Source organism: Bactrocera neohumeralis, chromosome 3, assembly GCF_024586455.1.
Source record: "Bactrocera neohumeralis isolate Rockhampton chromosome 3, APGP_CSIRO_Bneo_wtdbg2-racon-allhic-juicebox.fasta_v2, whole genome shotgun sequence".
Taxonomy (NCBI): Eukaryota; Metazoa; Arthropoda; class Insecta; order Diptera; family Tephritidae; genus Bactrocera; species Bactrocera neohumeralis.
In genome coordinates this window covers 772,078-787,670 of record NC_065920.1, presented here as the reverse complement: position 1 = coordinate 787,670, position 15,593 = coordinate 772,078, and the positions used below count along the sequence as shown (strand labels likewise).

General features: G+C 39.2%; 2 protein-coding genes and 1 long non-coding RNA gene across 4 annotated transcripts in view; 1 reads left to right on the top strand and 2 right to left on the bottom strand.

The window, feature by feature from the left end:
* Positions 1-15,593, top strand: part of LOC126752367 (uncharacterized) — a 196,534-nt gene that overhangs the window by 44,845 nt on the left and 136,096 nt on the right. Inside the window, exons 1-2 of one of the 2 annotated variants that reach the window (XR_007665988.1) lie at positions 2,037-2,133; positions 2,201-2,299. This is a non-coding gene — a long non-coding RNA (uncharacterized LOC126752367). Of the gene's footprint in view, positions 1-2,036; positions 2,134-2,200; positions 2,300-15,593 lie in introns of those variants that run through there. The other variant, XR_007665989.1, reaches the window with a different exon arrangement.
* LOC126752362 (dolichyl-phosphate beta-glucosyltransferase) lies at positions 100-1,719 on the bottom strand. The gene is made up of 5 exons (XM_050463106.1): positions 1,489-1,719; positions 1,252-1,426; positions 983-1,188; positions 737-924; positions 100-663 (listed from the first exon to the last, which is right to left on the bottom strand). The coding sequence occupies exons 1-5, from the start codon at positions 1,558-1,560 to the stop codon at positions 318-320; spliced, it is 987 nt and encodes a 328-aa protein (XP_050319063.1). The 5' UTR covers positions 1,561-1,719; the 3' UTR covers positions 100-317.
* The window catches only part of LOC126752349 (uncharacterized), a 46,521-nt gene continuing 41,291 nt past the window's right edge, over positions 10,364-15,593 (bottom strand). The window contains exon 4 of the mRNA XM_050463073.1: positions 10,364-13,483. Coding sequence (XP_050319030.1) covers positions 11,910-13,483 — 1,574 coding nt within the window. The 3' untranslated portion in view covers positions 10,364-11,909. The remainder of the gene's footprint in view (positions 13,484-15,593) is intronic.

Genomic DNA, 15,593 nt, shown 5'->3' with positions numbered 1-15,593 from the left:
ATACATATATCTGTTAAAATACAGTTTTAAATTAAATGTTTAACAAGGAGGCTAATTGATCTAGAAACTTATATTTAAGAAATTTTATTTACTGAATAATTTTTAGGTAAATAACTTGGGTCTCCCAGACTTTATTACTTCTTTTTTCGAGAAAATGCAAATATTTATTAAAAAAAAAAAAACATTCATCTGTTTGGTTTACTTTTAGAATACTTAAATATGTATGTATTGTTGTTTAAACAATCGTGTTTCAACAATGCAGTAGTACTGGAACGTAAGTTTGCGCGAATTTCTTATTAAAATTAAATTGTTGACTTTTACGAGACATGCTCTTTATTTTGGTCACATAGTTGCCATGCTCCGATCGTATACCTGAACCAGATCAAAAATAAGTCAACTCCCATTTGAATCCACGACCAGACCGGTGTCAATTTAGAGCCTTCAATTTCTTTCCAATTTACTGCCACCTCAGCTATTGGTATTTTCAAGCGTTCCGCTATATAAAGAAGCTCTACATCGAATGCCCAACGTTCAACGTGTAAATTTTTAAATAAAGTATGTGCAGAGGAACGAGTTAGTAACTTGAAGCCACATTGGGTATCTCGTATACTTCGGACAGCAAAGAGCCATACAAGGAAATGAAAACCGTGCATAAGAAGTGTTCTGTTAAAAATATATGAAACAACATCTTAAAGCTGCAAAACACACACTTGCTAAATAAAATCGCATTACTAACCTGAATAGACTACGTGATGCAATAGCATCTTGCTCAAGATGTGAGCGCGATCCGACCACAATTCCATCTGACTGCCAATCTTTTGTAATACTTTTCATATTATTTTCCAACTTATTGTAATCGGAAAATTTTGTCGCACCATCTGCATCAGCAAATAATAGGTATCGGCCTCTTGCACTTAGCATTCCCTTCAAAAATACGTATAATTAAAAAAATAATATTATGACTCAATATTTGCTCAACTACCAAACGGACAGCTCCTCCTTTGCCTCGGTTGTCCAAAAGCTCTAACACTCGAAATTTGTTCACGGTGTAGCGTTTTGAATACTTTAATGCAAGAGAAACTGTGCCATCAATACTCCCATCACTAACGACAATTACTTCATAAGTAAATATCTCATCTTTCGCTTTTTCCTCTAAGAAACACATGCATTCTTCCAACATTTTTGGCACTGAAAACCACAAATTGTATTTAGTAATTTTGTTGAAAATGTATTTTTAAACATTTTACTCACACCGTTGTTCTTCATTATAAGCTGGTATAATAACACTTAAGTGGACTGTTGGTGCATCTTCCACAGAGGGGAAATCAACATTTTGTATCCTTATCGGGTCAAGGAAATGCCTCTCCTCCTTACGTCTTTTAATAACAGGAAATGGCTTTGTTATGGCTTTTTGTATAACAAAAAGCTAAAGTATTTTTGAAATATATTTCCGTAACAAATATATGTATATTTAAAAACATATCTTACCACAGCTAAGATTCCAGCTACCAATGACAAGCCGGCGATAAGTATCACCTGCACCACTTGGACGAAAGCCATTAAGTTATGATTATGTGAATATTGGAATTTTTAGAATATAATTTCCATCATCTAGTTTATAAAGAACACATTAGCAATCAGAACGCCACGTAATTTATTAAACTCTGCAATAGTACGCGATATCAATCAGTTTATTTGTTGTCTAAAAACAGCCGTTTTGCCACTTGTCACTTGACTACTTCATTCACAATAAATTGAAATTGCGAATAGTCAGTTTACTTCGCTGCTTAAAACTATTTGACGCTGGGCGCCGCGCTTATTCGGTTGTGAGCCATGATACAGTCATAGGAAGGAACGTGGAGAAGATCAAAAATTGGCAAAACCAATTATACGTTCTCTCCACATAATACCAAAATCAGCTGTTTTACCTCCTTTTTATAATTTAAAATAATTTTTTAAAATACTCCAGCCAATAAAAGTGTGTGTTCTTTTGCAACGTCCTGTGAATGTGTGTTTTTTAAGTGAGAGTTGGATACGAATAGATTACAAAAAACTTAAAAAATGAAATCTAAAAAAGACAATCTGGAGAAAAACTTAAAGATACTTTGAAAATAACGATTGAAAGATACTTTCGTAAGAAAAAACACACTTCCAACTACACAACTTCATGTAATTGAATCCTGATTTTTCTCTTTTCTAGAAGAAGAAGAAGGCTTAAGGAAATTGTGCAATGCAAAGAATTATGACTAAGTGCTCCTGGAGTGTTTTTGAGAAATCGCAATATATGTATCTATTGACGGTAAGTGAATTAATTATTTATAAAAATTTCAAACAGTAAGCTCTGGTTTCTTGCTGGACAAAAATCATTCCCACATTTCATAGCAAACGAAAATCAGTCAAATTAATACAAAAAAAATAATAATAAATAAATAAGATAGCCACCGCATGTTAAAGAGTTCTGCTTGGATTTAAATAAACTAGTTATATACACACATACATTTAGGCATTTGGAATTGCAGATAATAAAATTGAATGCCGTTAGAAGAAAACATGAAAAACAAAGATATTGGCATGCGATTTGAGATCATATCTGCAATTTATACGTACATACATACATATGTACATATGTATATACTTACTTGCACACATACATATGTACATTGACAAGCAGTGCTCTTCATCATTCCTCTGGAATACTACGAGCTTATTTGCTCGCCCTTTTTTGCTGAAGAAGTTGGTTAGCGCAATTTCTCCGATTTCTCCTCTGTCCACTGCTCCACTGGCTCTAATGCCTAAAGAACGTTATGTAAGGGTTTGAGTGCTTGTACAGTGTGTTCTTACCCTTTTGTAAATAAAAAACACTTGATGTGATTTTTATGATGTGCGTTAAATGATTAGGCCTCTTGAAATGGTTTTAAGTATACGAAAAGGGTTTACTATTTCAAATGGTCAAGTTTGTTAGCCTGTTGTCACTCGCATGACACCATCACTAAACTTAATAGCGATGGCAATGTGATTGGCGTCGAGAGAAGCTATGCGTGAAGTTAATTAATTGTGTAAACACGTTGAAGGAGCTTCAAATTCGGCCAAGACAAAAGGCCGGGGAAGAGATAAACTTTGCTAAACATTTTTACGAGTAAAATGATCTCTTTTGTGGAACGGTAAACGCTGCTTGATACCATGGTTTACTTTGCGGAGGCTAGATGCCAACGCATCAAGTAAAGCCGGCCATTTTATAAGCACACAGCTTCGTCAGGCGCCATTTGGAATCACAGTATGCAAATTGGGCGAAAGGCAACAGCCAATGTGTTTGTGCGTGTGTGTGGCTTGATGTGAAATTCAGTGTGTGTTTCGTGCGATTGCCAAGGAGATAGGACTTCATAGCAAAGTGCGTGTGTGTCTGCATGAGCACGAGTGTCTGTGAGTGCACATTACAAATCCATTTAAATGCAAACATGTAAATCCAAGCTCGCCATTCGCCAATGTGTCGAGATTCGTTATGGCAGCTTGGCGCCCACACTTCTTGGCCTTTGTTCCTGGCCAGCCACCCTCCACAGTTGCGAAACAATTTAAAGCGCTTTAAACTGTTGTAAATTCCGGCGCTGAGGGGAGTTGACCGACCGCCAGTTGATTACAGTGGCGAGGGTTGAAGCTTATGGGTGCGCAAGTGCGAGCGCGCGGGAGTGAACGTCTCGGCTATCGGCGAATAAACAGCAAGCTCTCAGTCAAACGAGCGGGACGTTGCGATTTTAAGTTCTATTTGTATAGCCAGAAGTACACGTACACGCATACGCACGCACATTAACACACATATATAATATTATATTTTTTTAGTATACAGCGAGTATAGCGGGTTTGAAGTCAAGCGCGTGTGTTTGTCAAATGTTCCAAGGTACACATAATCATTGTCATCATTTTCAGTTATTTCGATGTTCATATTGCCGTTGTTTGTATCAACATACACACATACTTACATATGCATGTACCTACGGACACTAACAAACACACACATGCCCAATCGTACATCTGCAACTTACATATTCAGTTTTCCTGGCAGTTGGCAGTTGACTGGAGCAAATATTGTTCTTGGCATCCTTGCAGTCGTTCCGTTATTGCTAATGTTTGCCTTTTAACTTTTTTAACGCAAATATTTGCAGTCGGGTCCGCCTCTCGCCCACCGCCCTGTTAAAAATCGCTCATTTTCAAGCTTTTGTTCTTGCTTCTTTTTGCAATGTTTTCGTTGTTGACATAATTTTGTATGATTTCGATACGAGTTTGGACTCGGACTGGACCTCGGCCGAACCAGCATCCGAACTGAGGGACCAAGGGACTGCGTTGCTTTTGGCTGAGTTGGTGTATGTGAATGGATTTTTGATTTAGTCGCTCGAGTTGCTGAAAATTTGCTTGTTTCTGTTTGTCTATACATACATACAAATGCATGTATGTATGTGCATATGTATAGCTGCGTTGTTTGCCTCGCTTTTCGTTTAATAATTCGATGTTTTAGTTTCTTTCGCCCGCGTCTATTTGCTCATTGCTGAAATTGTAACTCAATTTATTTGTTTACTTTTTGTGCCAAACAGTTTTTTAGTTGAAAGATTTCTGTTGACTCGCGCTTCATTTCGTCTTACATAATTTTTGTATCCAAAGGAGAGAATGTACACATCTGCTGGGGCTAAATTTGAGGGGTCGCACGTGTCTCGCGTAACCAAGGCCCCGACGAAAAATTTAAAATTTTATGAAGAATCGGCAAGTTGTCGGGAAGACGTCCTTAAAGGAAGTACTACTCAATATTTCCAAATGTTTGTGGTCGTCTTCTGCTAATGATAAGTTAAGTTGAATAAACGTTGTGAATTTCCGGTTCATTTTAGAATATTGACATGCCAACAGTCATGTAAAAACTTATTTTAGGTTAGGGTTGCATAGAGTTCTTAAAGCTTCAGTTTCCCAGATGCAAATTCATCCACATGTTTGTATGTCGATATGTGTGTATGTGGATATGTGCCTCTAATTCGGCGTAATGTGCTCATATGCCTGAAAGGCTCCGCAATCAATTACCGAAACGAAGGGAACGCAAATTTAGAATATGTCAACTTGTTGACATCCGAACAAATGAGCGCATTCAAAGCAGTCGTGCGTGGGCCAAACAGCCCGCATGCAACACACATGCAAAGGTATAGAAAGTATGTATATGGGATGTGCTTATGCTTTCTTTGAAGCATTTGACTTAGTCTCTTAACTCTGACTTAATGCTCTTATGAGGGGGACTAGATGCCTAAATTTTAGGATTCTTCAAATTAAGATAAAGGATAATGAAAGTGGGGGCTGCCAAAAAAAAAACGTGCTTCCTGGTTTACATGATTCCAACCCTTGTAGTTATCTAAAACAAACAAATTGAAGAAATTCTTGAATAGTAAAGATATCGGTATCACAATGACCTTTGACAAAGGAAAACAACTCACAAAATGGCGATGACTTGACAAAAAAAGAATAGGTTTTTCTTCCTTTTTAACTTTTTCGAATTAAAAAAAATATACTTAAAATTTCGCAACGTACTTTGTGAGATATGTACTATATAACAAAGATTTCTATCGAATTTCAAAGGAATCGGTTAAGCAGAACTTGAAATGTCATGCCAACGCCTAAAAAAAATAGTTTCGAGATTAACGCGTTTAAAGTTTGGCGTTTGACGTCACAAAATCCGCTCCGAAAATAATTCGGATTTTTAAAAATCCCTTTAAGGGCATAAGGGTCTAAACTTTGAAAATGTGGAAGAAATTGGCTTTTTGAAATTTCTAGGCCAGATTACCCCCAAAGCTGCATTGCTGTGAAATGAAATATCGTTGTTTATGTGAACCCAAAATGAACAAAGTTGTTGTTATTGTGGTGGCATCAGAACATGCTCTTCAAATAATTTTCCAAGTTGACGATCTTTTGTAGAACCATGGATTTGAATATTGAGAAGAGCAGTTAATTGTTACGCTTCTGAGGGCCGCCTGGTGTTGAATTTGAAACTTGCGTCTGAAGAAAATACTTTATATGGTTTCTCCAGAAAGTAATAGGACTAATTTTCTTCCGCCGCGACTGTACTTCGGAGCGTGCGTGCGCCTACTGGATTAGGTAGAGGGAGTTCCTCTAACGAACGAGCGACTGGTAAGTTGTCTCCGAACACCTGAAGTGTCAGGACAAACATTTTCGCGCGACGTGCTTCTGTGAGTGGTGCAAGCCGAAAATGTAGCGTTCGTTAGAGCAGAGGTACGCGATTAAGTTCTGTGTGAAACTCGGTAAATCTGCCTTCAGAGACGTTTCGATATGACCGAGCAGACTTACCCAGATGTTGCTTTAGCAAGAAGTGGTGTGTTTCGGTGGCACCAGAACTTTTTGGAGGGCCGGGAAGAGGTCGCTGATGAAGACCGTGCTAGGAGACCTGCGACTTCGACAAATACTGACAATGTGAGTGGTGTGCTCCTGGACAAACGCCCAACCCGGCATCCTAACGACTCCGCAGCCGCCCTACAGCTCAGATGTGCCCCCCCGGACTTTTTTTGTTTTCTTGTCTGAAAAAGCCGATGAAAACAAGCATTTTGAGGCGGGGGGACAGAGGGGATCCCAGCAGCATGCACCTCGGCTCTCAAGGCTATTCCGACGAATACCTTCTGCGACGCCTTCAATGTTTAGAAATCGCGCTGGCAGCGCTGCATCGACGCAGAAGGAGTCTTTTTTAGAAAGTTTTTAAAGAATTGTAACGGTTGGTTCAGTCATTTTTTTAATCGACTCAGTCCTATTACTTTCCGGACAAACCCTCTGTGTGTGAAACCGGCTATGAAGCTGACTTTAAAACTGAACTTTTCTAGAACCTGAAGAACTTTTTATGAGATTTGTGAAGTCGTTTCTAGCTTTTCTCTGTTCAAAGGTAAGGAATAATTGAATATTTAATCTATCACAAGCACATATCCACTCACATTCGTACTTGAATTTGTGCAAGCGAGGAAAATAGCAAAACTCCATATTATTCACCATGATAAATGGTTTAACAAATGCAATCTACTGCTGCCTTGTACATTATATACTCGCTACATATGTACATAGGAGGCAGGCGTTACCCGTACATGCCAAATTTCATTATAATAAATGGTAACCTTGTCCAATATGCGAAATTCATTTTTCAAGCTGTAAAAATGAATGTTTAAATGAATACTTGAGTAGATGAATAGAGGAGCTAAGTTTGTTTTTGTAAATGGTCAACTACAGGAAGCTCACTTAAGTACATGTAAATACATACATACATACATACACACATACATGTGCATGCCCGATTGGTGTATGTGCGATTAGAGCACGGAAATTAGAATTCGCACATGTGTACATGCATATATGCGCACATACAAACACAACACACATACATACATATGCACTATACTTATGCGAAAATGGAACTTTTAAAAGTGAAATCAAAATTTCATTCGCAAATGTGCTTGTAAATCGCTTTGAAAGAAGAAAACCCCAAACAATACAAAAGCAGAGCCTTGGGCGAGAAGTAGAACGGCACAAAGGAGAAAAACGGAAATTTATCAAATCGAATCTTTTGTAGCCGATCAGCGCCTTAACGTATGCCGCAAATAATGACTGCAGGTCTATGTAAACAATTGCACATGCCAAAGCGTTTGTTTGCCGAACTCTGTGCTGGCTGCCCCGACTCGTTTCTTTTATCTCATTTCTGTGAAGTTCCACCCCACCTGCACCTGAATAAGAGGCCCATTGTCCAACAGAAGCAACTAAGGAAAATGAATTGTAAATTGCAAATGGCTCAAATGGCTTAAGGGGGCCAAGGAGCACTGTCCAATGAGGATTTTGAATGTAAATGGCGTCTAGTGTACACAAAGCGGGTACGTACATATGTATGTATGTACCCTGAGGGAAAAATCTGAACAGGCCGCAAAATTTCTGGCTCAGAGCCTTCGCTATTTAAACTCATTCCCATCGCGTATTAAATGGCGCAACAAACTCTCTGTCAAGTTGCTTAAAGTGTGTGATGTTGTAAAAGAACGCCAATATTGATATCCGGGTTCCTCAGATTTAGGTCATGCCTAGTATAGATACATTAGTGAACACCTTTTGAAAATTGTCGCGGCGTTGGCTGGGCCTGTGCGCATTGCTATCTGAGCACATTTCGTTTTCGTAGGACATAACAGTCGTTTCTGTGCGATGTGCTGTTATTTTGGTGAACGTTCCAAGCCCATTATGGTCGAATTTCATCAATAACTTGTCTCTAGGAAAAATTAAAATGGTTTGTTCAGTTTCGACTCGAATTATCGACCGACGAATAGGCACAACTTAAACATTCCCGAATGGAACTGAACGAGTTCGGTACAAGTATTTGCAGGCATTCTAAATACAAATTCGGAAGATCACAAATACATACCACATCCTAACAAATGGTGGTTTAATATTGTCCATGAGATTGCGAGCTCCTGAATGATCAGGCTCCCGTGTGTCTACATAATGGCAATAAAAGAGCTTTTCACATATGTTTTGAATATGCAAAGTAAAGAGAATAAGCAATTATTTGAAGTAAAATAGAAGCTAGGAAAATATTCCATCAGTATTGCAGGATAGTATGTCTACAAGAAATATTTCGTACACTATAGCCTATGTATTTGAAGAGAATGAATTCGCTCTTTGAAAATTAAATTATTCGCGGTTCGTGGTTGAGACTGGGTGACAAACTTTGCGATTCCTGCGCAAATATCGGTGAAAAAGCGCTGAAAGGATGTCGCATGAATACTTGCATATCTGCGATGCATAAATATCTGGCGAATAAAACTGCTTTGAATATGAATAAAGAATTTCGTGGGAGTAGATTTCGCTTGACTTTGGCGCCATCGCCTTATGGTTTCAGTTTTAGTCACTTGCAGCGGATAACAATACACCTCTTCGGGTGATCAAAGGTGCGCGCACATTCAACCAAACAAGTGCATATGCATATGCATATGTGTATATGTATGAGTTAACACATGCATACATATGTGTGGATTTGTATAAACGCCATTCTTATCTATGCGAACACAGTGCGACTACATTGTAAAAAGTGCTTTTATACCCAATTACAATGGGCAGCAGAGGGGTGTGTTAGCTTTGTACGGACAAACATATACATATGTATGTATTCGTATACGAAGCTTGGGCTATTGGCGACTGCTGAAAGCCACTTGACCATTTGATTCCGTGCGCACGCCTCCCCTCCTGCCGCTAACATAAATGCATGCGTAAGTGCTCGAGGCGTCCAACAAAATAGAAATTAAATAAGAAAAATGAGATTGTAGATTAAAGTTAAGAGGGCACTTAGATAGGAAAAGTCTATTTTCGTAAGAGGATCAAATGTTTTTCTTTGTAGTTGTGGAAATTTCGACACAAAAAGGAAGAAAAACATTTTCAATTCCATTTTAATGATTGGGTGCGGCAGTGTTAAAAAAAAAATAAGTAAATTGGAAATTTCGCAGTGCGAATTTAATTTAATTTCCACTAATTGAATATAAAACGAAAACCGCACACTTATACGCCGATAAATGTGTGGACGTAGTTACGCAATTTTGCAAAAATTTTGTAATACTTTTAATGTATTGTCCGTCTTCCCTCTCTACTTCCCCACTCTCATGACACATATGTCTGTGAAATGCGGATCAAGTGAGCCACTAGGTTTCATGTCTCTTGCAGAGGCTTGTTGAATTTTTCTATGAATGGATTTGGTTATATAAGATTTTGCATGTTGAACTCGTGATCTATAAAATGGCAGTTGACTCCGGAAACAGTAACAGTTGCTATTCTGTAGTTAGAAAGTTTGCTTCAAACAGATATTTCTGCGCGACTCAAGGTGGGTCAATCGAAAGAGAATAATAATAAACAAAACACGAGTAAGAATTTGACCAATTGTCGCGCAGTAGGTGAACGTTTAATATTCTTGCTATGCCTTATTTCAATAGAATAGAATATTGAACACGGGCGACGGGGCGTATGAGTTACATTTATTTATAAACCTTGGACTCTGCACTGCTAATAAAATTTTGTCCGTTTTTGCTTTGTGTTATCAGCAACATAATCATTTCTTCTTAGCTGCGTCGAGAAATTTTTGGAATATTTCTCCCCAATAAACTCGGTATTCGAAAAATCGGAATGGAGGCATATAAAACCCTTTAAATTTTTGTGGTTGACTTCATACTTGTGAGTAGCAATCTGTGTTGGTGCACGTGTAGCCGAGCGCTGGAAGAAATGTCTGCCGCAAATACTAATCTGAGGCTTGACTCTATCTAAGCGGGTGTTTGAAATAAGAACCTTACTCAATAATTAGCTGCTAAATACATTCTTGGTTTTTATTTGTATTGATATCCTTGCGTTCGGTGTGAACTCATTTATTTTTCTACAAATCTACATTAATTATTTTATAATTTAGTATAATCGAAGTTCATATGTATACAGTTACAAGTAATAATTTAATAAGAAGTTTAAAATTTCCTATACAATATACACCATATAAGCACTCGGCTCAACCTGAAGTGGATTTACAATTAGCAACATAAAATGCACGAAAGCCTCCAAAAAGTTTGAACAGTTTTGCAGAAATATTAGAAATGTTATTTGAATAGGAGAATTGGAATTGGCAAACATTTTCTAGTGGAAAGTGCAGTTCAAACTATAAAACGCAAACCAATTCCAGCACAATCTGCACACAGGCTTATTTCGGAAGCTGCGCGCAGTGAGCCTTGCTTTAATAAAATTAATATGAATGCACATTTAATGTTAGAGAAACCAAATTAAAAAAAATCGATCTTTATGATACATACATACAAAGAATAAAAGGCGAAAATGTTGAAAAAAGATTTGGAGACATTGAATGCTGATTTTCGAAATCAAAACTTTTCCAGAAATTTCGAAAAGCAATACCCAATTATCTGTGATTGTGTGTATGTACGCATGTATATATGTATGTATGTATGCATATGTTTGTTTGTAAAAATTCGAAAAGCACTTGAAAATATTTGCGGATTTTAAAAATTGCTTTTTAATGGAAGATCGGCATTTGGGGCTTCGTGCGATTCACTTCAAATTCTTCGAGTGTGAGAAACAAAAAACTAATAAAAAATATACTAGACTCGCCTGAATTGAACATGTGTTGCGCATAAATAATTACATGAACTGGATTTGAACATAAATATAGGAACCTTGACGAAGTAATTTCATTAAATGCGACTTACACACACATTCAATGCGTTTACATACATACACAAATGCTTGCCCATGTATGTGTGTAAATAATATATGTACATATTCGGTTAATTTCATTCCAAAAACAAATTGAAATACATATATACTACCAACTCTTCAGACTCGCCACAAGTCGTTGTCGCTGTAGCCGAAGAGCACATATAAATGTACGTTACGCATTACATAACTGTTACATAACTGTGTAATACTTGAGTGATAGATTGTACAAACATTTAAAATACACATTTGGAACTTGTAATTGCTTAAATAATTATAATTAAATTATGGCTCTGTCTGTGGCCGGGCGTTGATATGATCAAGAGATAGACTTTCGTAAAAGTAATGTCTATATTTTAGCGCTACATTACTTAAATACTTAGTTTTTGTATATACACATTTGTTTAGCTTAGGTATGTATGGTTGTGTGAATATGTTTAGATCAGCTCCGTGTAATGTGAATATGTATCGAACGAGTTCGACGCAAACGACGACGGTTGCTCGCAGAAGTGCCAAATCCTTTGCAAAGCCTGGCGGTTCTCGAAGAACGGGCTCGAATGTAGCGGCGGTGCCAAGCTCTGCAGGTATGACGAATGGGGTTTGCTTATTTCCCGATAGGACTTTTTTCGATTCACATCACTGTGGCCTAGGGATCATTCTTGCTTGCTCGCGCAATGTGGCGACAAGGAGCTAATCGAGCTGCCGCACATTGAGGAGGCTTCTTGGCTGTTTGACATACTGAGCGCTTTTGCGGGGAATCCGAAGATGTGGCTGCTGAGTGGTGTGCCTGTCGGACTGTCCAGGTCCATGGCGGGATTGATGCGTTTCTCCTTTTGCCGCCGATTGCAAAACCAAACGCGCACCACTTCTTTGTCCATATTTAGTTGATCCGCCAAATTATTGATGTCCTCTGAAGTGGGTTTGCAGTTGACCATGAATGCCTTTTCGAGTGTGCTGCGAACGTTGGTCTCGATGGAGGTGCGCTTTTTGCGTCTTCGTCCAATTATGTTTTCGGGTGTAGTGAGCGTTGTTGTCATGGAGCTCAGTGAGAACACACCGCCCGTTTTTGATATTGTATTGTCTGCATCAGCCAGCCATTTTTGCAGCAGCGGCTTTAGTTTGCACATGTTTTTGAAGCTGAGGTTGAGTGCTTCAAATCGTGAGATGGTGGTTTGCGAGAAGTCATTGCCGTACAATTTTCCCATTGCCAAGCCAACATCGCCTTGCGTGAAGCCGAGTTTGATACGGCGCTGTTTGAAAGTTTTGGCGAATTGTTCGAGTTCTTCCAGATCGGTTGTCTCTTCGGGCGATTGGTCGAGAGAGCGTGCTGCTGCCGACATTGTGTTTGGCCCGACCGCTTTGTTGTTTTGTGGTGTACTGCTGAAGCTCATTGTTGCGCCGGGTAACGTGTTGGGGAATATGGAAGACATGCCGGGCGTATTTGGCGTTAAGATGGCGCTGCCCATTTGTAGACCCAAGGCAGAATTAGGTGGTGTGGTCTGCTGCGAAGAGTTTGCGTTGCCGCTTTCTTCTTCTTCATCGTCTTGTGTAAGCTTATAGGATTTCATGTGACGCCGACTAACTGGACTTAAAGAGGGGCTACGCAATGGTGATGAGACCAACGGCGTGGAAAAATGTTTTATTCCTCGTGCTGGCGTGCCTTGGGAATTAAATCTGCTCGTGGGTGGGTGTTCTTCGCTTTCAAAATGTTGTTGCAGCTCTTGTTGTAGCTGTTGTTGTTGTTTCAATTGTTGCAAAGCTTGAAACTGAGCCATGGCTTGGAGAGAGTTTTGGAGCAGGAAATGCGTAGCTGTTGGATTTTGAAAATTATCTGGCGCTACTTGACGCATCATATCTACATAGCTTTGCAGTTGGAGCTGGAACGCCTGCTGCATTTCACTGGCAGCATAGTTTGGTGCTGCCATGCCAAGGTGATTTTGCAGCAGTAGCGGTGCCAGTGGACTCTGCAGCGCAGCAAAGAGGTTCGACGCACTTTCCGATAGCTGCTGACAGTGCTCATCAGCGGTTCTTGCATTCATCTCACCCGGCGTCACAGGACGGAGTGGTGAACGCGCTAGTCTCTTTGGTGATTGTGGAGCAAGGTCAAGTATTTCGTGCGACTCTGCGGCCACTTCATGACGACGCTTCTTACTCAAATTCTTCGCTGGCAGGACACATCGCTTAAACTGCTCAGCACACCCTCCATCTTCATGCCTATCGTTGTCGCCTGTAAAAAGAGCGGAGAGATAAGGGTTATAAGAAGTCAGTTATGTGAAGAAATAAATATTTTGCTTTTCAATTTTCCAATTCAATGACGCTACTGTTCCTCATTTCTTTCAACAAATGCTTTCTATTTATGCCACACAACAATAACTCCACCGAACACAACCCCTCAAATGTTCAAACCACAACCTAAGTGGCCAAAGCTTCAAATACACTTACGCCACACACACACACATATGTGCATTAACTGGGAATTTCAACTGGAGCATAATTCGATTTGACCATGGCACAAATTGAATATTCCAAAGATGTTTAACACTGGCTCAATGGACCAGCGGTAACGGCAAAAGGTTCTTGTCTTTTATCAATTTCCAATATTTCTTTTAAGGAGGCAAATTTTATTCAAACTTCCGAATGAGTGCATGCCCAGATACCGCCTGCACGCTCATGTCCAGCCACAAAGCCTACAGTGTGAGCTTTGATAGCTGAAAATGCTTTTCAGGGTTATATTGGGTCGTTCTGTCTTCGGTAGATACGAGCCAGGAGCAGGAAAAATGCAAGAAAATAAAATTATATATTCTCTGTGTGGGTTGACTTATGTTGGCTAATTTTAAGGCATTTAGAAAACTCGCTCATGTATAATAATTGCCAATTTAAGTGCCTGCGTGTGTGCGGCCTTTGCCATCGGTATTTGCTTGGCGAGATAGCGCTTTGGCAGGCTTTGCCCATTCCTGTCGGCTGAAATTTCAACAAATTTGATATAACCGTGTTGGAAGGCGCTTTGAATGTGTGCAAAGTGGATAAAAAATGTTTGCGAAATGTTTGGGGCCCTAAATATTTGCACTTACTATATAGTAATACGTGGTGTAGCCCTGTTGCCGTACTTTGAGTGCTTGAGAGAATTAATTTAAATATAAATTTTGATGTTCTACTCAGACCTTGGACTTAGCCATTAGAAAATGCGTGCTTCAAGCTTTATGTGAGAAAAGTTAGTTTTTTATATTGTCTTCTAATAACTGAGTTTTTGCTGTATTGAGCTGTTCATTAGACCTTAAGTTGGCAAACTGGGTAGAAGGCCCTATAGTAGGGAGATATTAAACGCAGCCAATGTAAATCTTAGTGTTTACCCAAGGCATCTGCGCTCGGTACTCAAGAGGCCAGACCACTCGGTGCCTGTGAGGTAGCAAAAATATCACCTGGAGAGTGGTTTAGGTAGAGCACCTCTGCAAATGCACCATGCTACGCTTATCGATGCACAAACATTCCTGTATTTTTCGTTTCTTCTTTCGATTTCCTTTTGTTGTCTAAAAAAGCGAAAATCTCGTCACATAGTCTCCGCAGCGTGAGATGTTGCCAACAAAGACGATTGTGCTGAGCATAAGGAGCTCTCGGCGCAAATTATGGCTGAGAACGCAACGCTTTTCTATGAGAAAAGTAAAACAATCGGAAAAATAATAATTTTCTCTAACTTTCATTATGTCGACTGTTGGAAAACTTGAACTTGAAAGATTCGTTATTCACACCCCTTTACAGCGCTGCTTTTCACCCCATAACGCCTGCGAACACAAAACATTGCCAGACTGCCGATTTTGCCGACACAATGCAACCGAAATAACCAACATAAGTGAATGCAATTGAAACCCCCCGAGGACATTTCGCACTCGATGCTGTAAAATCGGAGAAACAGGAAGGAAGATTCAAATGAAATGTCCCAATTTAAAGCAATGTATTTTCAATGCGGGCAGCATAGTGCATACATGTGCAGATATTTATGTATGTATGTGTGGGTTGTTTGACTCAACCATGCAGCAAAACCCCCTTCTCGCGTCTGTCACAACGTACGGGAAGGGATGATAATTTGTAGCGCTTGATTACGGACCAATCAAACGAATACCCTTCATTTTAAACTTCAAATCAGCATTAACCGCTCGCCGTGTCAAGCACACACACACACCGACTGAATGCTCAGGGGTAGTTCTGTTTAAAAAAAATACAAACTAAAAACAAAGAAGTTTCACAAATCGAAATATACATTACAATCCATGGCATATCGCCTTAAAAACGGCAATAAAAATCACTTCAATAATGGAACTAATGCAATCCCAGAGATACTT

What these genes read in the sequence shown, in the direction of transcription:
- LOC126752362 (XM_050463106.1), bottom strand. Translation starts at nt 1,560, where the DNA reads ATGGCTTTCGTCCAAGTGGTGCAGGTGATACTTATCGCCGGCTTGTCA. An exon ending in TTATAATGAAGAACAACGGT is followed by an intron (nt 1,189 to 1,251) that starts GTGAGTAAAATG and finishes TGTGGTTTTCAG; the next exon opens with TGCCAAAAATGTTGGAAGAA. An exon ending in GCATCACGTAGTCTATTCAG is followed by an intron (nt 664 to 736) that starts GTTAGTAATGCG and finishes TATTTTTAACAG; the next exon opens with AACACTTCTTATGCACGGTT.